The following is a 25,302-nucleotide window of genomic DNA, read 5'->3' as shown; positions in this document are numbered from 1 at the left end:
CTTTTTTTTTTTTAACTTTCTTAACTTCACAGTCCAGTTGCTTGATCTAAGTATTCTTAAATGGTAAGCATATTTGTCGTCAATGTTCTGAAGTTATCTTCCTCTGGGCTCTTGAGTATGAGATGCTGTCATTCAGATGAATATCTCACTATTATCTGTTTATTAATGCCACTGAAGTTCCTCTCCTCAGTCCTTTGGAAAGAAACATACTTTAAATGCCCATTAAGTGGACAACAGAGGTTTATAACATCTGTGTCCCATTCCCTTATGTTTATTCATATGTGCCTCAAAATTGCCTTAAAGAAGTAAATGCCACATCTAGGATTATTTTTTATAAGTCTTACCTTTAAGTGAAATATTCTGCTATTCATATCATCACCTTGTTAGAAAGAAGTCCCAACATATTTGATATTATTCAAAATATTACTGGCATTTCTAGTCTGTAAGGAAAATGACTATTGCATTTATTTTGCTCTTAAGAGTAAATTAAATTTGCTGGGCAGTGGTGGTGCACACCTTTAATCCCAGCACTCAGGAGGCAGAGCCAGGTGGATCTCTGTGAGTTTGAGGCAAACCTGGGCTACAGAGCGAGATCCAGGACAGGTACCAAAACTACAGAGAAACCCTGTCTTGAAAAAAACAAACAAAACAAAAAGAGTAAATCAAATTCATGAGAATTAAGAACTTTGGAGTTAAAAAAAAATCATTGCAGAAATGTAAGTTGGGCTTTAAATCTACCCTGCATTGGACTAGATGCCTAACTTGAGGAATGTTAAATGATTCTGCACATATGTCTGTCCAAAATGCTATACTTGTTGATGAATTCTGTTCTGCAGTGATAGCACTCTATGTCTGGAGAAATGTGGATTGTCAGTTTATAATCTAGTACAAGACACTCAGCCAAGGTTTCCCAGCGAGGGTCCTACTATATAACAGTGCAATTGACTGGGGTTAGATTTTGCTTATTCAGAAATATAGAGTCATTGAGTCAAAGCACTTAGAAGCACAAAGCCTAAATTTGTTTTCAAAAACATTATCCACACCCTCCCATTAGAGTTAATAGGTGGACTGTTGCTCTTTGCTGACACCAGATTTTGCCCATCATTTTTCAGTGTTCCGGTTATTATTTTAAATAATGATTTGATTTGCTAAGGCATCTGCACTGAACTAGTGAATTCATGTAAGAGGATCATCCTAATTTCTGCCTAAAATGTGTAAGAAAATACGCATTTGTTGTTCATACATATATTGTTGTGGTCTATGTTCAGTTGTTACAGGGTCGATCACCCAAACCCAACACGAGGGAGCTGCTTCAGCCAGGCAGTGGTGGAGGCATGCTGGAGCAGTCCAGTGGAGACTGTGATGACGAAGACGGCTGTGGGGGATCGGGAAGTGGGGAAGTCAAGAGGACCCTAAAGATCACAAACTGTGAGTGCAAGAATCTGGCTCTGTTTTCAAGTGGTTGGTTTTGAAATGTCAGTTAGGAATGGCCATGAACTCAGAGGTAGACAGGAGTAACTGGCAAAGGAAATGCGCCTGTTTTTAAGTATGTAGTGTGTGCGTTCTTGGGGTTTTACTTATGTTGCGCTGGTGGCTTTATGTGGAAATGACACTTTTCTGTAAAGAACTGATGAGTGATGGGCAGTTTTGAGAATTATACAGTTTTAAAGGAAACAATCTTTAGGACATGTTGTTCAATTTATATTATTGATAAGTAATGTGAACCAAGTGAATAAGTAACACAAAACAGCAAAATGTGCAATTTCATAGTATTAGCATGTTCCCACCTACATGGTTTTACTGTTAGTTTTTGTTATCATCTAATTAGATTCATCTCTTCTGAATATGCAGTCTTATTAGTTACTTGAGAGTTTCATACAATGTGTTTTGATCATGTTAAGCCTTCTCCCTAAACTCGTCCTCAATCCTGTTAATGTTCACTTTTGAAAAATCTCCCTAATGTTGACTTTCTTTTTGTTTATATGGACTATAAATTATCAATGTTTCTGAATGTTTAAGTATTCATTTATATGAAAGATGTAACTTCCAGGGCTGAGGAGATGGCTCAATCTGTAAAGTGCCCACCATACAAACATGAAAATTCACTGAATTTGGGACCCTTAGTAGACACCTAAAAACCCAGGTGCAGTGACCTGTGTCTGTAATCCCAGCTCAGGAAAGATGGAGTTCAGGGATTCCTGGGACTCACTGGGCAGAAACCCTAGCCAAATAAAAAAAAATAAAGTGGAGAGCAGTTGGTGCCTGGCATCTTCCTTTGACTGCCATGTACACACACACACACACACACACACACACACACACACACACACACACATGCGCGCTTACACACATCCCACACACATACCTAACACTATTCATGTGCATGCATGTGCACCTATAAACAGAAAATATACAACTTACAATTTAAAAATATTAAAAAAAAACTACCAAATGGTGTTCCAATTTGGTATTTATATACAAGATGAAGAAAATAGGATCTATACCCTCCAATGTCGTGCGTGTTTATTTGTTCATGGGACAGGGCAATAAAAGTGATCAAATGAGAAAAAACATCAAGGTTAATATAGCCAAGCAGATGGATTTCAATTACCTCAGCTCTGATTCTACAGAAGCTTAAACTGAAGTAATCTTTCTGACTATTGAGTCCCCAGATGCAGATTGGCCTGATGTCCTATTCTGCACACAAGAGTCCTTTGTACCCATCACATATATCCTCTGCTGGGAGAAAAAGTACTCAGTAATAATGCTCCAAAGATTAAAATGTCAGCTTCTCATGCCTTTAAAAAAGCATGTTTTATTAGCAAAGTTTATTGATTTATAAAGCTAGAAACCAATAGTGATGCAAAATATAAAGAATTATAATGAAGTGGGTTTGCTTGTTACACATAGTAATTGGTGTATTTAACAGGGAAGGTAAATAAATGAGAGTTACTGTGAGTAAGCAGCAATGGAACAAAGGACATAGGTGGAGTACTTCCTGCTCCTATTGGCAGAATTAGAGATATCTGATGTCCTAGTTGGTATGATTTTTTTATTTGTTTTTTTTAGATCTATACACAAAAAATAAAGAGGTTTTCAATAATAAAATGACTTTTACTAAGACTTAAAAGATTCTCTTCTTTATTTAGCAATTATGACAGAATGACATTCAATTCAATTCAAAATCACTTATTTCCTAATATACTCTTTATATATATTAATATTTTACACATATGTCATACATATATATTACCTATACAGGCATATGTCATATACACACATATGTATGTATATTAACATATAATATATTCTGCTAATCAGTTATTTTAATGTTAGCAGGATTCTAAGATATCAAAATATGTACCAGAAAGAAATACTGAAACAGAAACAGAAATTAAATAATCAACTGACGTGAATTTGATTGAAATTGCCTCCTTATATATGTCCGTCTGTATATTTGTGCATATGCTGGCCAAATTAGAATTTTAAGGCATTTTTCACATTCTAGAGTTACTTAGAATCTCAAGAACACAGTATAGATAAAATTTGGTTTGTTTCATGAGAGAAACAGATCCAGTGAAAGATGTTCAGCTACTGTCTTCTCATCAACTTGGATGTCAAGGTGGCAGGAGAGAATCTGTTACTTCAAAACCTTCGTTTCAATCACTGCTCCAATGGTCAGGTTGTTGTAAGCAAGTCCCAGTCAAACCTGGGAAGATTAGATACAGATGATTGTCAGAAACGCGAGGCAAACACAGAAAACATCCTCGTCTGTTCTCTCCAAGTGGGCTGCCTGTTGTTTCCAAGTGTTTATAGCTGTTGTTTTTCAATTTTTAATAAGTGGGTAGGAAATCACCATGGATAGACTTCTGAAATAAAGAAGATTGAGGATAGCAGTGAAGTGTGGGCTACACTCAAAGTACTGCAATTTTGTTTTTTGTAACTTTGGGCTCGTTCATTGGTCAGAAGGTAAGAGCTGGAAACCACCATCTTCTAGAATAGTCAATGGCTGTTACTTATGTTTAGAGCTTTGCATGCATCATTATTTGTTCTTTATATTCTGTGTGTTCTATGTGTACTCCTTATTAGCTGGAAATGTCATGCTTATTTGTATTCTTGAAAGGTCCAATAAAACACACACACACACACACACACACTTATATATAGAGAGATACAGAGAGAGAAGCATATTTCTACTCTGTGCTATGTAAATTAAATGACTGTTCCATATATGCAAATTTACAAAGCTTAAAAACATTTTTCTAATTGTACTCTTTCCTATTTCTACGCATGTCTACTTAAGGCAATGCAGAGAACTATATGATTCAAAAATGTAATGTTTTAGCACCAAAATATTTGTTTATGATTTAGGCATCATTTTTATTTAATCACCAATAATACTAAGTAATTTTTTTTTTTTTTGGTTTTTTGAAACAGGGTTTCTCTGTGTAGCTTTTGCGCCTTTCCTGGAACTCACTTGGTAGCCCAGGCTGGCCTCGAACTCACAAAGATCCGCCTGCCTCTGCCTCCCGAGTGCTGGGATTAAAGGCGTGCGCCACCACCGCCCAGCCTAATACTAAGTAATTTAATATATTTAATAGTTTATTTTTTAAATGTATTATTTGTGTGCATGTTTATATGTGAATGGATGTGTGTATGGGTGTGTGAGTGTGTATGTGAGTGTGTGTGTATATGTAATTGTGTATGTATGTGTGTGTTAGTGTATGTGTTTGTGAGTTTGTTTGCGTGTGTGTATATGAGTGTGTGCATGTATGTTAGTGTGTGTGTATGTACATGAGTATGTGTGTTAGAGAGTGTATGTGAGTGACTTGTGAGAGCCTGTACCCATGGAGACCAGATAAGATCCATTGGAGTTTGAGTTACAGGCAGCTGTGAGCCATCTGACTGGAGCTGGAAGCCAAATGGTCCCTCTGAGAAAGAGGAAGATGTGTCCATGTTCTTTCCTAACTAGCTTTCGCTCCAGCCCCAACTGTGTTACATTTTACAAAGTATTTCTTTTTGTAATCCTGCCTGTGGATTCCTATTAAATAAAAACTTAAGTGTTACTTATAATAAGAAGCCATCTATGCTGCACAGTTTTCAGTACTAGGGATTTAAAATATTTTCTCATTTCATCAGAATGGTTTTGAAATAATCTCATGTCACAGGAAAGTTTTCTACATTTGAATGTGTTACATATATTTGGATATTCACTTAGAATCTCAAATTGTAGGAATAGCATCTTTGAATCTTAATTTTGCCTGACTCTAACCACCTACACTGAGGTCCTTTTACATGGAGAACTCAAGCAGGACATACATGCTGATGGCACAATCGAGTTCTTCCTTTCTTTGTATGTTTGACAAACTTATCACTAAACCAATGTCTCTTCATTAACTGGACTGTTCTTCTTCATCTCCAATGCTGATATTGTAAATCAGTGTGCCATTTGACAACAGGTTATAGGGAAACTATGAGCTGAGTGATTTTGAAACTCCGTTGTAGTTCTTATATGATATGCATTTGTTAACAATGAGCAAGTTCATTTTGAAAAGGTGGTTCAAAGTAACAATATCAGACAAAATGAATTTGGTCTCAAGTTCATTTAGATGATAGACATTAAGAAATATAGTGTGATTTTTACAACTTCAAGTTTCTCTATCAATAAACTGTAATACTTGTTAATTCTTCTTAAACAATATTATTTAGCATTTTTAGCAGAGTTTTTTTTTTTTTTGAGACAGGGTTTCTCTGTGTAGCTTTGCGCCTTTCCTGGAACTCGCTTTGGAGACCAGGCTGGCCTCGAACTCACAGAGGTCCGCCTGCCTCTGCCTCCTGAGTGCTGGGATTAAAGGCGTGTGCCACCACCGCCCGGCCAGAGTTTTCTTTTTAGTTTCATTTTCACTGGAAAATGTGTAAAAGGCATCAGTGCCCATTCAGTGTCTGTGCCAGTCGTGTTTCTGGTGGCTGTGTTGGAATCCTTGGCTACCTGTCATAACAGCAGTTCACGCTGACTGGAACACTCATAGTAACAAGGTACTCTTTGGGATCCTGGGCCTTCCTGAGTATTCTGTTCAGCCATCCAAGGCTTTTCTATAAAAAGAATCCACTTTCTAGATGGATAGAGCTATTGTTTATACTGTGTCTTTGATACCTCACTTAGAATCCTTATATCAGCTTCAAACAAATGATTCTATATCATAGAGTTAAGATAACCTTGGAAGAGACTGTCACAATCCAGATACATAGTGAAATAAAGATGGCCCTTTGTTACTTAGTTAAGAAAAGATACTAATTTCCTTCATGACGAAGGATTGTGGAGTGAGTGAAAATTCTTGGCTTCCTCCTATCTTTTTTCACATAAATCACTATTGCTTCAAGATCTCAGCCAGCAGTAGACATTAGGGAGAGCTCAAACAATATGACCTGAGTTTTGTTTTCAGAGCTATGAGAACTATGAATTAATGCTACTATAAAAATAATGTCATGGACATTTCCATTGACTGTTATTTCTCAGGCTTTGAACAAAGATCAAGTGTCATTTTCCATTACAGAGCTAATGAATTTTCTCCTCTCCAATCTAGGTCATTTTAGGTAGTATATGCACATTTGAACACCATTAAGTTAGTTCCAAATATGTTAGAACACTTATATTGTTTATAAAATTAAAATATTACCGAATTTGTTCAGCTAAAATGTATGGATTCTGTCTTGTAGATGGTTAAAAGCAGCAGAGTAGTAAATCTTGAAAAAATAAGAAAAGTGTAGTGTAAATAATTGAATTGCTTATTTATTTCATTTAAACAGAAGTAAACCTCTTGTTGAGGTTATTGGATTAATTTTTGAGATATGGTAACCTTGAATAATGACTATGTACTTGAATCTACCTATTACAATTGCCTAATTTGAGGTCGGAAGAAGCTTTGCACAATAAAAATTTTGAATTTTTATAAAGAAATTCTCTTTTTCAAAGTTCATTTAATATTACTAGCTAGTTCAGCTTTTACTTATAAAAATTATAATGAAGATAAATAAGATATATATCTAATATAACTAGGTTTTAATTAATATGTGATAACTATGAATATTATTCTGATTATAATGTTCCATTTTGGTTTATAAATAATTGAGACTCATCTTGAATACTAGCTATTGTGTTAACAAGATTGTATGCAACGGAATATGGATATTTAATGAGTAACAGAAAACTATCTTTTATCCTCTTGAAACATTATATATTGTATTCATGAATTTAAATAACAGAATTGAAAGGTAGGGTCTGTCCTTGAATGCCTTTGTGATGATTTTCATTGTATTGGCTTTGAATGATGTTGAATTTCTGAGGTGAAGAGTAAAGACATTAATTAAAACTTAAGGAAGCCTGTTAGCATGCATCCCATAGGAACCAGTAATTCAGTAATATCTCATAACTTACTACATCACATCAGAGAAATATAAAATAAAGAATTCATGCTTTTTCAGAATAGTATAATACTGAACATATTTATAAAGGACATACAAATTAAAATTCAAGAAAAATATCACTAGATACATTTTATTTCAACGTAATTGAGCTCATCTATTTACCATAAATAAATAAATAAATAAATAAACAGAAACAAACAACCCTGTGTTCTATTATCTTTTTATTTCAAATTAACAAGGTAAAAAAATTGCAATATTTTCTTCTCTTAGTGAACTTGCCAAAGTGCGTAATGTTAAGTCAAGTTAGGTATGTAATTGGTTCCTTATGGACTTCTTTTCATATAATATGTGGAAAGGGTGATTCAGAGCATTTACTAAATAATTAAATGCTCACTAAGCAGAATTAATCATAAAATTAAAGAGAATACAATTTGATCCCAGAGCATCTCAAATTTATTATACAAACTTCTTGAATATTCTGCTAAGGAGGAAAGCACAGTCAGGAGGCCCAGGGAGAGCCCCAGGTGATGCTGTTGCTTGCATTCCAAGATCACACTTGAGGAGAAAATACAGTCTGTGAATTACAGTTCTTCCGGTATCCAGAATCATTACCTGGTAAAGTAAAAGTAATTTAAAAATTCTGTCAGTATTTATGCATGTTCCTTCCAAGAAAGCAGTGTGAACAAGGCCTTTAGGAGCTAGCAATGATAAATCATTTTATACAAATGTTAGTTTCAGTCTTAGTTTGCTTTGAGGACTTGTGTTTACTGTCAAACATCAAAAGAGTCATGCCTATCTGTTCTCAGGATATGAAGTTCTTGGTTCTCTTGCTCCAAGAAGACTTCCCTCTTGAATTATGACTTCTGGCATCCCAATAGAAATGGTCTGTTTATTAACTGTGGTTTTCTATGGACACCTTAAATATCAGCCGAGATAAATCAAAGTTTTGTATGTGCTCAGAGAATAGAGTGAGTCTGTGAAGGAAACAGGAAAAGGTCACTAGGAAGAAAAATAATTATTTGATGGCAATATTGATGAGTGAGTGGCTCTGAGTGGGTAAATGAATGATTTCCTTCCAACACGTGACATCAGAGAAGGAAGGCTGCCTGACAGGAGCAGCAGGTACATTCACAAAGAAGCAACTGGCATGCAAGGCTAAAATGTGCACAAGTTGTACAATGGGTTGTAATAACAGCTCTGATGGTTTGATTTAGTATGGGAAACAGAGAAGGAGTCTCACAAGATTTTGGATGATTTTCTGTGGCTGTGCAGGACTTTGGCGGCACTGCAACGTGCTCATTAGGAACATAAATAAATATGTACAAAAAGATGAAGCATGTCTTTAATAGGACATTCACCACCTGCTTCGTATATAGTTATACTGTGCCTGGATGGCCATAACACAGCAACTGTCCAAGCTACATCATTTTAAAGATAAAGTGACTGGATCTATAGACTGCTTAACAATAGGGTCCACTCTTCCCCACATCCACCCACTCAAAGAAAAAATATTAAAGCATGTGAAAGTGTTTCTGCACTTCAATCAGTTGACAATAAAGAAAGGAGAATTTAATCAAACTGAGTTTACATCAGTTACACAGAGATGAGGATATATATGACTTTGTATCTACGGTTCCTCCTGGTCCCAGAAATAGCCTTAGAGACCAATTAAGAGCCTTTCTCTTAATGTGCCTCCCTTCTGAGTTCCCAGAACTCACATACTGCAGCTCACAATGGCTTATAATTGCAATTCCAGCGCATCTGAAACACTGGCCTCCACAGACACCTGTACTCACATGATATACACCTAAATCTATGAAGGTACATATACATATGAAATAAATAATTACATTTTTATCAAAATTTTGGAACCTAGATGGAGGTCTTTAGGTCATTGGAAGCACTATCCTTTGTATCGATATATTGTGTACCCTAATAAACTTGCCTGGGGATCAGAGGACAGAGCCAGCCACTAGATTAGACATAGGGGTCAGACAGTGGTGGCACACACCCTTAATCCTATTACTTGGGAGGCAGATATCTGGCCTGGATCTCTGTGAGTTCAAGGCCACACTGGAAACAGAGCCAGGCAGTAGTGGCACGCATCTTTAATCCCAGTACTGGGAAGCACACACGCCTTTAATCCCAGGAAGTGACCACATGGTGGAGAAATGTATATAAGGAAAGAGTAACTAAAGCAGTTGAGCTAACATTCTTTCTGGTGAGGACTCGAAGGCTTTCAGTCTGAGGATTTGTGGAAACAGGATCAGCTGAGGAGTTGTTGAGGTGAGGTTGGCTGTGGCTTGCTCTGCTTCTCTGAGCTTTCAGCTTTCATCCCAATATCTGGCTCTGGGTTTTTTATTATAACAGCATCTAAGATTCGAACAACAGTCCTTAGATAATATTAAAGCAGTGCTTGTAAGAGTCACAAGTTATTTCTCTAAGAGTACGTTATGATAAAAGCCTCGACCTTGCCCCTCAGCCACTTTCTGACTTCCTGTCTATCATGTGATACTTCATCACACATACACATGCACATGTACACATACATACACACACACACACACACACACACACACACACACACACACACACACACACTCACACACACAAACATATTATTGTGATTCCTACTGCCTTGAAGACCCTAATGTTGGAACCATGCTTTTTAACTTTAAGCTATGCAATTCATAAGTTCCTTCAACTAAGACATAATTCAGCTCCTGGTGTTTTCTTACAGTAACAGAAAGCAGATTACTACAGTGACCTACATAGCTCCTTGGACAGGCAGCATACATTCTTGACTTTGTCTTTTCTAAAACGACAAGTTGGTTTTGCTCTCTGCCTTCTTCAGAAGGTGACATATATATATATTGAAATTTTGTCAAGAAATAGTTTGAAACATGTAATTCTTCTCTTTCCAGAGTTCAGATCATCTCATACTTTCCAAAATATTTTTACATTTGGAGCTTGTTTTTTATTTTTAAATTTTTTATATTACTCATGAAATCTTTATTCAAGGTGGTTTTACCCTTTAGCAAGGCACATCAAGTGTAACCTGGGTATCATGGTTGCAGACCTACAATCAGATACTTTTATGTAAGTTTTCAACCATTTATTGGGAAGTGGTATTTCATGGCTACTGTCTACTTGAGATGGAAATTAAGGACAGAGTGATACTGTAAACAAATATATTTACCAATTGTTTTATTACACAAGTATACTAAATTATCAGAAATAATTATAGCACCACAAAAAGCACATGTGCCTATGAATATTACTAACTTCAGTTAAGAAATTGAGTGCTTGACTACCTATATTCTCTCCCGAATTGATAGTTATAATATACACACTTGGTTAATAGAGACAGATGTAGATATTTTCAGTTCCCATCATATCTATCACCTAACTCTAGTTTATTCTCTATTAATTATATATTTCTCAGCACCAGTCATGATCTCAATTAGGCTCTACTTCACTCCTTAAGAATATCTCTGACAGAACACCTCACAAATCCTTCCATGATTCAAAGCCCTCCTGCTCTTTATAATAAAAAAAACTAATTTTGTTTAATATAAGCATGTTGGCTCCCATTCTCTCTTCTTGCATTTCTTCATAAGCTTTACATTTTATTTTGACAGAACGTTTTGATGGTAAAATGGATGAGGATAACTTCAGTATCTCCCCATTCTTTTCACTTCTAGTGTCCAGCAATTCGTTCTCTCTTTAATGCGCAGTAATTTCACTTTTGTATTGGTAGTTCTGGGCTCACATTCTCAGGTGCCGAGTGTACTTGTTCAATCTCTACTGTTAAATATTTTCTCAGAGGCTTCTTATTGAAAATTTGTCTTTAAATAATTTGTTCTCTACTCTTGACTTTTTTCTTTGGGAACTGCTGCTATATATTTGTTGAATTTCTCTTGCTTAGTTTTAATATCTTCCCAAATCCTTTTAATCTACTTTCAAACTCAGCTACCCTGCCCCTCCAGTTCTGTTGGATGTTACAATTCAGCTCTTTGGCCCCCTGATTTATCTTATGGCACTGTTATTGAACTATCTTTATGTTTACAATATTTATGTGTTATATTGTTTATTTTAAAACTAATTTATTTTTTATGCTTTAGCTCTCAAGCTTTAAAATTTTCTAATTTTGACTCCTATTTTTATTTGGTAAATTGTGTTTTTTCCTAATATCTCACACTCACTTTGAAATGTTAAATTATTTGTTTTGGAGCACTATTAATTCTATTACAGTAGGAGAGAGAAACTGAGATCAGTTTTATTACGATGAGAAATAGGAAAATACTGAGCCTTTTGGAGAAAAGTTGATGTCGGGATGTCACTGTGGTGAAGCTGGCTAACATGACTAGGTGTGTCATCTGTCCTTGTTAATGATAATGAATGCTTGGCTTTGAGCCATCTACCAAGCATGGGACATAAAAGAATTGTTTTCTTTTTTACTAGATTTCTTACAGACTATGCCCAGCTCCTTGTAGAAGATAGCCCTCACTTCTAAAGCTGGCACAAAGGTGGGAGAATATTTCCATGCCTCTGATAGTAAGAATTTACACTAATAAGCTTTCTAAAATCTATACTACTATGAAAAGGAAGTTCAGAAGCTCATGGTCTTGGGGAAACTCAGAAGGCATTTAGAGTCTGGTATAATTGCTAAGAATGTTAAAGCTGTCTTAGTCATGATAACTTAGCTGCTTACAACTGATGAATCTCACCATCACTTTCTTTGTTTACTGAATGTTTTTGTGTGGCCTATTTTATAAATTGCCTCCCCTTTTTTTTTTACTTCTTTTAAACATTTTATTTTTGATTCAAAATATCTCATTATATATACAGTACTATGTGCATATACAAAACAGTTTAAGCATGTGGATAAGCCTTTTTTTCTGTTGTTTCTAACATATTTTTTAAACATACATGTGGCCTTCATGGCTTTAAAGTGCTCAAGGTCTAGGAGAGAAAGATGTACTAAGTAAATGTTATAATATGAAGTGATAAAAAGAGGGAGAATGTGAGGTATTTGGATAAATGGAAGAAAATCATCAAGTCTATGAATTTTTACTCCTTATGCATAACATTCTGAAAATGAAAGTTGAGGTAGACTTTCACACAGGATCAAAGCAAGGTGGGAAGTGGGATTAAACTCATTCTACCAAGGACATTTACAAAAGAAGATGCTTAAAATACAAGCACGTATTTCATACACCACCGTCTTCACTCTAGTCCTGGGACCTGCCTCCTCTTGACGGCAGAATGAGAGCGGCAGTGGGGAGTAGCCAGAGGTTCCAGAATGTACAAGAATGTGTGTGTGTGTGTGTATATATATATATATATATATATATATATATATATATATATATATATATATATATAATAAATTTACTCAACTGTAAAGAAAATCCATATAGTCAAGGCAGAAGGCACAAATAATAGAAGCATCAGTCATGTGTAGACAACAAATTGATAAGTTGAACATGAAACTTACTCACTTTCTCCTCAGTGCATTTTTTTTTTAAATTTTCACTTATTTTTAAGTTGATAGATGACGAGTCCACTTTGTCCAAAGCCAGAAACTAGAGAGTTTTTCTGTGATCCTTTCCATCTTTTAGCCTCTATATCAAATAAGATCCATTGTGTTTACTGCTAATTATTTGAAAAATACTCACTCCTATACACACTTCTACTTTATTAATCCACAACCTTGATTTCTCTGGCCTAAACACATAGTGAATATCATTGTTGCTCCTCTGCTGTGGATTTGGAGTTGCTACATTCCAATTGAAACTATTATTTCAAATAGAGTTTTTCAAATATTATTTCATATATCAACCTATACACAGTTGAAGGACATCTGTTAGTTACTAGTAATGTCAGGAAGATAGTTTCAGTTATTCCAGATATTTGGATCCCCTTCACATTCTTTAGTTTAAATTGAAAATGTATATGTTATATAATACTGTGCTACATAAGGAGATCCTCATATGAGTACATAATGTATGTTGGGTACATTCCTCTTGAACACACCCTACCTCTTCTAATTTGGGAAGGTAAGCAGGGCCAGGCTTAGTTAGTAGTGAAATGTGTGGGCATACTTACTATCTCTCATAAAATACATCTTTTAAAACTTCAGAAGATTCTTATGGCTCTTATGGTATTTATTTACTTATTTTACTGCCCCACACAACCAATGTATTCTCCCTGAATTGTTTATAACTAAGCAAACTTCATTTCCCAGCATCTTCAACTAAGTTCTCAAACTCAGTGAGATATGAAAATTATTATATTGCCTAAATTTTTTTCAAGCTCATATATTATCGTATGCCCTAAATGGAGATTGAAAACAAGAAGGGAAAGCTGGACAGGGCAGTGGTGGCGCACACAATCCCAGGACTCGGGAGGCAGAGCCAGGTGGATCTCTGTGAATGTGAGGTCAGGCTGATCTTACTGAGCGAGATCCAGGAGAGGCACCAAAACTACACAGAGAAACCCTGTCTCAAAACAACAACAACAACAAAAATAAATAAATAAAAAAAGAAAGGAAAAGAGAAGGGAAAAGATGCCCTGTTTCTAGGTGGATTAACTTTGAGTCCAGACCGGACTCTTTCTCCTAGGAACAGTGTCTCTTCCTCCACACTTCTTCCTGACAGAAATGCTACTGGGTACAAGATTCTTGCCATCTCACCATTGAGGTAGGGTTTTTAAATTTTTGACTATATCTTATGGATGCTTCTCTGGTATTTGAAGAAGACAGTCTTTAGTTGTGATACTGTCAAGAAAATAGGAGAAGATACACATGCATTCGAGGTGTATTTGCGTGATATTCCTGAAAAAGGCCTGTCCAGAGTGAGCTTGCCTCTTGCCATTCTGATCACATATACCATGGTGTTTCTTTCAAAGGCTATCTGAATATGGCTGCACCCTCAGATTTACACCTCCTGATAACTCCCTAGAGCCTGTTTGTCCTTCTTTTCCTTTTTTTTTTCAGGCCCTATTAGAAAGAGCAGTGAAGCATTCAAATTTTATTCAATTAACCCTAAATATCTATATGACAAATCCTGTATTAATTTATATCTTAAGTAACTTCTGTTTCCCAGTGTGGACTTTGTCTGGTATAGCATGTGTTAATAGTAAAATTAGAATCAACACATATTTATTATTTGAAAATCTATGTGATTCCTGCTAGTTTTTATGGGTAACAAACTTAAATTTTCTCTCTGTAAGTATGTATCCTATTGTGAGATTAAAATTTGTTTTACAATTTCTTCCCAAATTCCAAAGGAAAATTATCATATAAGTATCAGATGAAATAACTCATTCATGGTTGGAGACACTGAACAGAGTACAAGGAGAACTGGTTGTCTGTTGAGGGAACAGAACCCAGGGAATTAGCCCTGGAATCAGTTAGTCTTTTGTTTAAACTGGCTGGGAACCAAGATCTGTCAATGACACTGGTATGTGAAGTGTCTCTGTGAAGGCTGACCACTGAGAGAGGCTATTGAGTTTTGCATAGAGCCCATTGTCCAGGCTGGCAAAAATCTAGTTAGGACAACTGATTAATAAATACATGAATAAAAAGCAAAAAGAACTAATGTTTAAAGTACAAAATGTAGTTGGTTCTTTAAATAAATTTCAAGTTTCTTTCTTCCTCTATTACTAATGCCATGGCATCCCTGTTTGGAGTGTATGAGTTTACTTTATAAAATACATTCAAGTACTCTCCAACATCCTATATATTTGCCAGGTATATAAGAAGTATGTTTCATTCCTACTCCCAAAATCAAAACTCTCATTGCTTCCCATGACTAACTCAAGAGCACCCTCTCATGTATTAGTTGTAATAGGTATTATAGATACTAATGTCTTTACGGGAAACTCTACATCTAACTTTTGGTCACGGTATTTATAACTGCTATGCGTTGTGTTGATTGGCATCTTGACAGGACTTGGAGTAACTTAGCAGAACAGTTGTAAAGCCTGTTCATGAGGGCTCATTTGGATCAGGTTAATTAAAACGGAAAGTCCCATCCTAACTGTGGGTAGCACCATCCCACCCCTGGACTGGGGTGCAGTAGTACATAAATGAGAGAAAGTAAGCTGACCAACAGCGGCCATTGCTCTCCCTTCTTGAGTGTGACTGCAATGGACAGGCGGCCTCTGCCACCATGGCTTCCCTGTTGAAATAAAGTCTTCTTTACTCAAATCGCTTTTTGTCAGGTATGTATCATCACAGCTACAAGAAAAATACCCACTAGAGTAATGTACTTCAGAGTTTCCTTTGTGTTGGTCTGATAGGCAGACTGTAAAATTGTAGCCCTAAATACTAACTCAACATCTCCAGGGGAAGAAGACAGAAACTCATATTAATGAGCATAATGGTAATCATTATTTCCAATATGGCTTTAGAACAACAGCTCTACCTTCCTTACTATAATGCTTCCATACATGAAACATTTAATGAAAATGTTCTGAATTCCACGGATGGATAAGAGTATAATGTACATGATTCTGAGACACATCTTAATTAGCACTGGAAACAAGATCTTTTAATGGATTAGAAACATTGATGTTAATTTTAATCAACACTATTATCCGTAAGCCAAATGAATGTAAATATGTTTACATGTAAAACCAAAACTGACTTAAAATGCAAATTTGACAAGTACAGTTTTATCAATAATTATACATATTTGTGAATTACATAAATAACCTTTGTATTTTCACCTAGTGGAAACCTAATTGGAATATTTTACACTACCTTAGTGTGCTATTTTGAATGAAAATTAATAAGCCAAATATAATTACTACATGCTAACTGTTAAGTTGGGATGTGAAGCTCAGAACATGTGCAATTTTCTAGATTGATGTGTCATATCTCAATTTTAGAGATGCATTAAGCAAGTGTTAACTGCTTGAGGGTGCTTTTGATTATGTTTGACTTCTTTTAATTTCCTTATAGCTCTAATATTTCTTTGTTATGTAATATGAACAATTATGTTTACATATTAAATAACATAACATTAATTTTAGTTCTCTGGTTATAAATTTGCAAAATAACATAGATTTTATATCATAACACTTTCAGAGTAATTAATACTTCTTTCTTGTTAAAAAATACATTCTGTGGAATCATGTTTTTCTAAAATCTAAATATATTATGGTACCCATTAGGGAATGATGTGGCATGGATTTCATGTATAATTTTGAACTCTAATTAAAGTCACTAATGACTTCTTTATATATAATTCAGCACCAGTTATTTCTTCATGGGAGTTAACCCCTTGTCTTCCCATCTTCATTCTATCATGAATTAATTCACTGAGCACTTTCTTCTTTCTCGGTATTCATCTGTGCTAATGGCCAAGCAAGCATCAGCCCCTAAAGGGCTGACAAATAATCAGGAAAGGAGGATGGAGTGTGGGGAAACACATTTGAGGAAAGAAGTTCTTCGGGAGCATATAAGAAGAAAGTGCAGTTCAGTGTCAGAGATAACGTGAAGGTCTCTGATAGGAATCAAGACTGTCTGGCACCGGAGAGAACAGTCATTGGCTGGGGTGTGGATAGCCAAGGTCAGCAGAAAGGACACAGAATCAGAGGATTTTGCTCACACTATGCTCTGGGGACCAATGATGTTAACTATCAAATCCATAGTAAGGGGCCTTGCCATGCTTCTGAACAGTGTGAGATCAGAATGCCCAGCAAACCTTCCCAAACTGCAGGGCTAAGAATGGATCCACGGAGCAGGTGAGGGGCTGCCACCAACCCAGGCACAGTATGCGGATGACAGCATTCAAACGCTTTACAGTGAGTTCTCATCTCTTCATGTGAAAGCCTCCCTACCTCCACTGCTAACATGACACTGTGTATGTAAATGACAAGATGAGGTATTTGCCTGTCTAATTTTTTTAAGTATTTGTTGTTGATTTGTTTTGTTTCTGAGACAGGGTCTGATCAGGCTGATCTTAAACTCCTTAAAATGATGTCTTATTCATGTTGCTTTTATTTTTATATGTGTCTTTGTGTGGATGTGGACGTGTGTACATGTGGCTCTTGAGGTCATGGGCATGGGTTCTCCGAGAGCTTAACTTCTAGGCATGTGTGAGCCATCTGACATGGTATGGGAAACTGAATTCTGGTCCTTTGCAAGAGCAGAAAGTGGTTCAGACCATTGAGCCATCTCTCTAACACCTGCATCTGTGTATTCTTTATTTCTTCCCAGACCATGAATTTCTGAAGAGAGTCTCCATGTTTGTGCATCCTTATACCCATGGAACAAAAGATAATAAATCCTTACTAATGCATAATTATATTCTGAATAAGTGAAAGAAGATATTTTGAAAATCGTTATAAAGAATATAAGAAAATAAAATTGCACTAAAATAAAGAGGAAATGAGGTATAGAAATGATGTTTAAAATTGGCAAAGTTATAATATACACAATTAAAATTAACAATAATTTTGCCAAGTATTTCATTTCTCCAGCATACAGTCCATAAAAAATAAAATAAAATAAAGCATATGGTTCATTGAGTTGGTTGTATTTCTGGATATTTTGGTGTCTTAGAGAATAATTGCCTTAGTTGCAATATTCCTATATGTGTGCCTGTATAGATTGCCCAAGGTCAGTGAACAGCACCCAGAGTCATCAGAGAAGTAAGAATTTCCTATTCCAAAGATTGTTTTTGCTATAAAATATTAAATACAGAATGTGAAAGTTGTGGTTTTAAGTATTCTTAAAAGCACACTAACGTTATTAAAGTCTTAGATAATCCTGGCTGATATACAGATACAGTGCATTTTGTAGGAAATAACTAAGTTCAATAAAACGACGATTTAATATGCACTTGCCCCTCTTTAGCACAGAAAGATGGAGTTATAGGCCCTCTAGTTATAATGCTGCAGAAAAATGATCAGATATAAGAAAAAGAACTTCAACCAAGAGTAGAATCATGATAGTCTTTGTCATACTGTGTAAGAAATTCTGTACCACATAAACTCTTTGACATTGTTTTCACATATATGGATAGATAGAAATGACAAAAGAAATGTGGGGAGTAAAAAGGTATCTCATTTTAAAATATTGCCCTTAATCTCCCTGAAAGCAATTAAAAAAATAGCTTTTACTTATAGGCTTCATGAAGAGCAGGGATCTGTTGGAATGACCTGTTGAGAGGATCCTCAGTAGAGTGATAGGCTTTGTTGAGAAGTTTGCTGGCAATATGGAAGGTTAATGGCCTCTAACTGAGCCTCTACTCCTGTCCCCCTGGGACCTTGATTAAGGCTCCAGTCTCATTTGCCAACCCTGTAGAAGGCTCAGGAAGCATATTTAGTACTTTGATTTTGTTTGTTTGTTTGTTTCAGAGAAGGCTATAGTGGAAACTAATGGTTCATGTTACTGAAAGCAGTTCTTGGTTATAGAATGCATCAGATAAAAACCACAAGAGAAATTCTGATACCAAAATAGCTTCACCAACTTGAGACATGCAGGGAAATAACACACCTAAAGACTTGTGAGGTAGCTTAGAGTTTTCTATGAACTATTCCTAGTGTGGAATTGTACTGAAGAAATATGAGGATTTACTCCTGAGCACAGGTCAGCCAAGATGGGTGCTCTCCCCAGGGAAGTGTGGTTTCACACATATGTAACACAATGATGGTTATTTGTGATCAGGTAAGACTGAAACCATCTGGAGAAGCTATCACTCACTATGAAAGCAACAATTACTGTATTATCTGGTCTGTGTCCCATTAGAAAGATAGTTAGAAACACATCCCTGTCCCTACCAAAACAAAAGTAACAGGGACATCAGTGTGTTCTGAATCCAAATTCATGCAATAATACACACAGAGAGAAGATGATAGATAGGTAGATTATGGATAATAGATAGAGAGATGATAGATAGATAGATATGCAAATACACATGTACATACAAACACATATTTGCATATACATATATAAACATAAGCACATATACACATAAACACATGTACACATATTACACACACACATATATACAAACATATATTCACATATACATACTTATACATACACAGAGACACTCATAAACCCTGAAATTTTTCTTTCTAATGAGTACATTTTTCTTTTTTAATGATTAAAAAGAATTTTGACAGGGAAAGTAAGGAATATACAGTTTATTGCTGTGTTTTGTATTTAGAATCAAGGACTTCCCATGAAACCCAACACAGCCTTGAATTCAAAATTCTCCTGACTCAGCTTCTCAAGTGCTAGAACTCCAGGGATCCACCAGCACACTTGGCACCAAAAGGTCTTTAAGTTTTTCTCCCTGTTAGAAGTGTGATTTATTTTCTATGAAAACATCTGATATCTAAGATGCCATGATGTTTATTATCCTGACAAAGAAGCCACGAATTAATGGTGGACCCAAACCTGAAAGGTACTGACAACTCTCACAGCCCGAAGACAAGTTACATTTCACAACCAATATTTGGATGACCTAAATGTTCATCATTGGATAGTAAAGTGAAGAGGCAAATGAATTTAGTTATTATTTGAACCATCTAATTGGTTCCTGGTGTTGGGAATTAAAAGATCCAAGTAACGCGTAACATAAAATTTCAGATGTCAGCCAGGCGGTGGTGGTGCACGCCTTTAATTCCAGTACTCAGGAGGCAGAGCCAGGGTGGTGATATTGTGTCCTGCAATATGTTGTGCACCCGAATAAATAAACTTATCTGAGGTCAGAGAACAGAACAGCCACTAGACATAGAGGCCAGGAAATGGTGGCACACACGCCTTTAATCTTATCACCTGGGAGGTAGAGATACATCTGGATCTCTGTTAGTTCAAGGCCACACTGGAAACAGTCAGGCATGGTGACACACACTTTTAATCCCAGGAAGTGATGGCAGGAAGCAGAAAGGTATATAAGGTGTGAGGACCAGGAACTATAGGCTTTTAGACTTTTAAGCTTTTAGCAGCAGTTCAGCTGAGATCCATTCTGATAACGACGCAGAGGCTTCCAATTTGAGGAAACAGAATTAGCTGAGAAGTTGGCAAGGTGAGCTTAGCTGTGGTTTGTTTGTGCTTCTCTGTTCTTTCAGAATTCACCCCAATACATGGCTCCCCTGAGGTTTTGTTTAATAAGACCATTTAAAAATTTGTGTTGCAAGCCAGATGGATCTCTGTGAGTTCAAGGCCAGCCTGGTCTACAGAGAAAGATCCAAGACAGGCACCAAAACTACACAGAGAAATCCTGTCTTGAAAAAAAAATTCAGATGTCAGAGTTTTCCAAAGTGAAATGTGTAAAAGCAATGGAAATGAAACTTTAGTAAATAAGTGTGAGAACAAGGGGACAGCAGAACAGGAAAGGCAAGGCATGAGAGTGACATTAGAATGATTTTACTCTGTCTTCAGTTTTGTGTCAAGTTTGAAAAGAAGTGGGAATTTGGACAAAACTCCTTTTAAAAAGTCTACTGATTTTATAGATTCTGACAGAGTTCATTTAGATGGCAGAGATGGGTCAGTCTAATATGAAGTGAACTGGCCGACAGCCGACTGTTGTACACAACACTGCCTGGCCACACAAGCCTCCAGACTCAGCTCTGCTGTCAAAAGAGCCATGAGGACCCAGAGCTCTCATCCTCACAGAAAGGTCAACTGTTATTTTCAAATTGCCCTTTTAGCTCAATTGAATTCTATTTATTTTAGTTCAACTCCTGTTTTTGTGTCAACCTAGGATCAAGAAATATGAGGATGGGAAAGAAGGAAGGAGGGTACTAGGAGGATTTTTGTCTCAAATTGAACATCCTGTAAGTTGGTGAGCCATTCTGTTAGCTGCAGCATAGAGGTCCAAACTGTGGTGGAATCCGGTGATTTTAGGATGTGATTGCAAACTGCCGCTTGGTGATGTCAAGGCTGATTTGCCTCTTAGGGCTGCCCTTACTTTCTTCCTGCTCATTCCTCTACTCATGGTCAGTTCTGATGAGAGCTGTTAATTGTACTAGAGAAGACTGTTCCTAAAGAAAAGAATCTTTCGAGTTGGTCAAGAAGATAAAAGTAACTGCTGTATAAAGCATCCACATGATGCACCCTTTATATCCTTAGTACCAGTACTATTTTACTTTCTTGTTGCTGTGACCAAATGTTTGACCTGACACAATTTAAGGAAGCAAGGATTTATCCTGATATACTATCCATGGAAATGGGTCAGTAAAGTGTTGCAGCAGAAGCAGAGGCCAGTGTGTAACATTGCACGGGCAGTCAAGAGGAAAACCAAACAGGAAGTGCATCCAGGAAACACACTCTTAAAGCCAGGCCTTGTAACTACCTCTTCCAAGAAGGCACCACCTCCTGCGGGTTCCATAACTCCCCAACCAGTGCCAAACACAGGGAACAACATTTGAAGAACATGAGCCTATGGAAAAGAGTTCACAATTAAGCCACAGTATGTACTAGTGAACAGCCTATGACACAACCCTGAAACTATCTATAAAAACCATTGAGGTTGGGAAATTAACATTTCTCTGAGGGACTTCCCTTTCCTCTAAAAATCTTCAGTTCTGTATATGCTTGCCTATTATTTGACAAACCTGTTTTTTGTTTGCTTTTTGTTTTGTTTTTCGAGACAGGGTTTCTCCATGTAGTTTTGGTGCTGTCCTGGAGCTCGCTCTGTAGACCAGGCTGGCCTCAAACTCTGAGATATCCGCCTGGCTCTGCCTTCTGAGTGCTGGGATTAAAGGTGTGTGCCACTGTCACCTGGCCGAACAAACCTGTTCTAAAATAAATTATTAAGCAGACAAGAAAACATTAAAATGGAAACACTGGTACTTTGAAGATTAAGTTTCAGATAATAAAAATTTATATTTGAAATAAACTCTGAATTACTTGTCTTTACTATTAGGATTTCTTCTTTTATAAAATTTGTAGAGAGGTAAGGGAGTTGTAAATTTTGTAGTCAGGTATCTACCTATATTTCTTCCAAGATATCATTTTCTAACAGTAAAAAATTCATCAAGTGATACATATATAATGTAAGAGCATATTTATTTCATAATTTGAAAGAGTGTAGTGTAGAAGATCAAATACTTCTCTTATCTGAAGTTCTTGAAATAGTTGACTTTAGTCTAGGATCACTGTTGAGTTTTTGAAATTCAATCCACTTCACCTTCTGACAGTGACACAGCCTAAGTGACCATCTATCTCTAGTCACTCCTTGATGTTTTTGATTCATTCATTCTCCAGTATTTACTATGCCAATTTCTTCTTTCTTGAAATATGATTTCCTCTGACCAGTCCCTTTAATTTAGTTATGGGAGCGGGGAGGAGGGAGTGCTTCTTTTAAGTCCCCTCGATTTTTCTCTATATATTTCATTTTGCCTCCATGCATCAATTCTCCACATACACAGCCATTTTAAACTTTCTATCTTGTTGGTCATTACCATGAGTTACTAATTGGTCAAGACAGCATTTTGCGCCAACAGCCTCACCATTTCTCCCACAACTTCTTGTTACAATAGGATTTCTATATTGTCTGGGCCCAGAGTTGGGGTTTAACCTCAACCTGTCAAAGGGTCCCTTGAAGGGGTGAGTGAAGGATTGGGAAATAACAGGAAGATATATAGACATAGACAGAGAGAAAGTCAGAGACACAGGATAGCTTTAGGAGGGCCCTGGGTCAATACCAGCAGCCTCAACTTTATTTCTAATGGGATTTTTATACACTAGCAAGGGGAGAGGCAAAAGACCTCCCCATTTCAAGATCAAAGCACAATGTACAACCAAGTGTAGACCCTTCAAAACACCTGGTAACCACACCCCACAGCAAAGCATCTTGTGATTAGGCCTGGAAGTATAAGGCACCTGATAATCATGCCTTTGTACCCTATTGTGCAGCCTTGGAGAGCAGCATAAACTCTGGCTCTCTGACCTGAGTCAAACCACACGTTGGAATCTTTGTCGGTTCCCACACTATATTTACCAGATTTAAATGTCAGGTCCTTTTTTCATAAGTCTTAAATAGTGTGTATTAGGAAGTATCATTGCCAGCTCTTCACACACTAATACTTAAATGATTCTTGAAGGAATGAAAAAATGAATGCAAGAGTCAATTGGTAGTTAGTTGGAATGACGGATGTATTGATTAAAAGGGTAGATAAGTGGTCTGTTTGTACACTTAGAGTCTTAGGATGAGTTTGGGGAGAAAATTTCCAATTTTGAGTAGTGGGATTAAGTTGGGTTGCATGATTACCCTAAGTTACATAAGAAATTATTTTAAAACAGATCAAAGAACTTAGGATCACTTGAAAATCATTAATAAAAGTTCTTTAAAAGAGAAAGAAAGACTCGAAGAAAGAAAACAAAACAAAACAAAAAAACTAAAAGGAATTATTAAAAATCATGTTGTAGGTCACAATATGGAACAGAGTGAACCAAACATAACCCTTTGAATTACTCTCAAATGAAACTTTAAATTTAGTGTGAGCGATCCTAGTAGAACTGATTTTGAATGAGTTCTAGGAGGTAAAATTAGGTAGTTAAAAAAGTGGGAGAGGACATCTTGGCCTATGTAAAATTTGTCATATGCTTTATAGTCACAGTAAATTTTATATCTCCCCTGTTCATCTAAAGTGGCTTTCAGTTACCTGACATGTCACCTTGAAGATATTTTTGGAGGAAGAAAGAGCCTTTCATAAAAAGATGGCTCTTCTTGTTATTTAAGAGACTATCCTAAATGTTGGTTGAAAAGGTTCATTCATCATTATTTTATTTTCGCTCAGACCCCAAATTACCCACAATGTCTGAGACAAATATCACAATTCCAATCAGCTTAATGTTAGATTATCAAACAATGAAACCCAATGTTGTCGCTTTACCATTTTAAAATGCTAACAGATCTAGGGATTTCTAAGAAGAAATCAAGAACAACTATTTAAAATTAACCATGACCATGCCTAATCACAACATTAAAAACATAATGGTATTTTGAACAGTAGTACTTCTAACATCATATAATCTGTACTATAACACAGTGTATCTGGTCAAAAATCAGTTCTTAGTTATAGGTGGAATCAATGGAAAAATAACGCAAGGGAAAATACTTTATTACCTATTTGTTGTGTGTGAATGTAGTTAACCTTCCATTGAAATAATAATTAGGGAAATTCAGAAAAATTGGGCCACCTGCTTGGATTAAAGGTGAAGCTCTGCCTTCATCAGATGCATCATTAAATTGGTCATTGTGGCTCTCTTCAGCATGATATGCTTCCTGCTTAGATGAGTTGACTTGGGGAGTTGGGGTGTGAGCTAGCTGAACTATTTTGATCAATTTAACTTTTGAGTTTTAGGACTATGTTGCTCTATCACTATACAATATGCCCTGAGCACCCTAGGCACTGTTGGTACTAGCCTAAAGTCTGGACCATTTACCCCATTAACTTCTTAATGATATACCTTCCATCATTATTTCTCAAATCAAATTTTATTGGTTACTTTTAGGAGTCAACTTATTAAAGTCTTCCTCATTGCTTGTAATGAAATCATTCCTTCTTAAATGGAATCATTTCAATTAATTAATTTAATTAAATTCCTCTTTAAACTTAAAGAGCTTAAGGCCATTGTCACTTGTATTTCACTTTTCTTCTACAATATATCACAATTATTTATGTGTCATCTCATTCCTAAGGCCATTAATGTAGTAAATGGTAATTTTAATTGTGTATGTACCAAGTAATATTTGTAGAAGGAGCAAGACCACCTTCAAGTGTTTTGGGGAACTCACACAAATCTGTAAAGTGAAAGGGAATCAATCTTATGATCTGTGTCTAGTGTATGTCTATATATACACATATAAAAATTTAATAGAAATATAAACATTTAAATATAAT

At 36.1% G+C, this 25,302-nt stretch overlaps 1 protein-coding gene across 1 annotated transcript in view; it reads left to right on the top strand.

The window, feature by feature from the left end:
- The window catches only part of Gpc5 (glypican 5), a 1,331,644-nt gene that overhangs the window by 658,434 nt on the left and 647,908 nt on the right, over positions 1 to 25,302 (top strand). Inside the window, exon 7 of the mRNA XM_037208786.1 lies at positions 1,269 to 1,428. Within this exon, the coding sequence (XP_037064681.1) occupies positions 1,269 to 1,428 (160 nt within the window). The remainder of the gene's footprint in view (positions 1 to 1,268; positions 1,429 to 25,302) is intronic.

This window comes from Peromyscus leucopus, chromosome 9, assembly GCF_004664715.2.
Source record: "Peromyscus leucopus breed LL Stock chromosome 9, UCI_PerLeu_2.1, whole genome shotgun sequence".
In the NCBI taxonomy this organism is placed as follows: domain Eukaryota; kingdom Metazoa; phylum Chordata; class Mammalia; order Rodentia; family Cricetidae; genus Peromyscus; species Peromyscus leucopus.
Note: the sequence above shows the minus strand (reverse complement) of the source record. Positions and strands in the feature narration are given on the sequence as shown.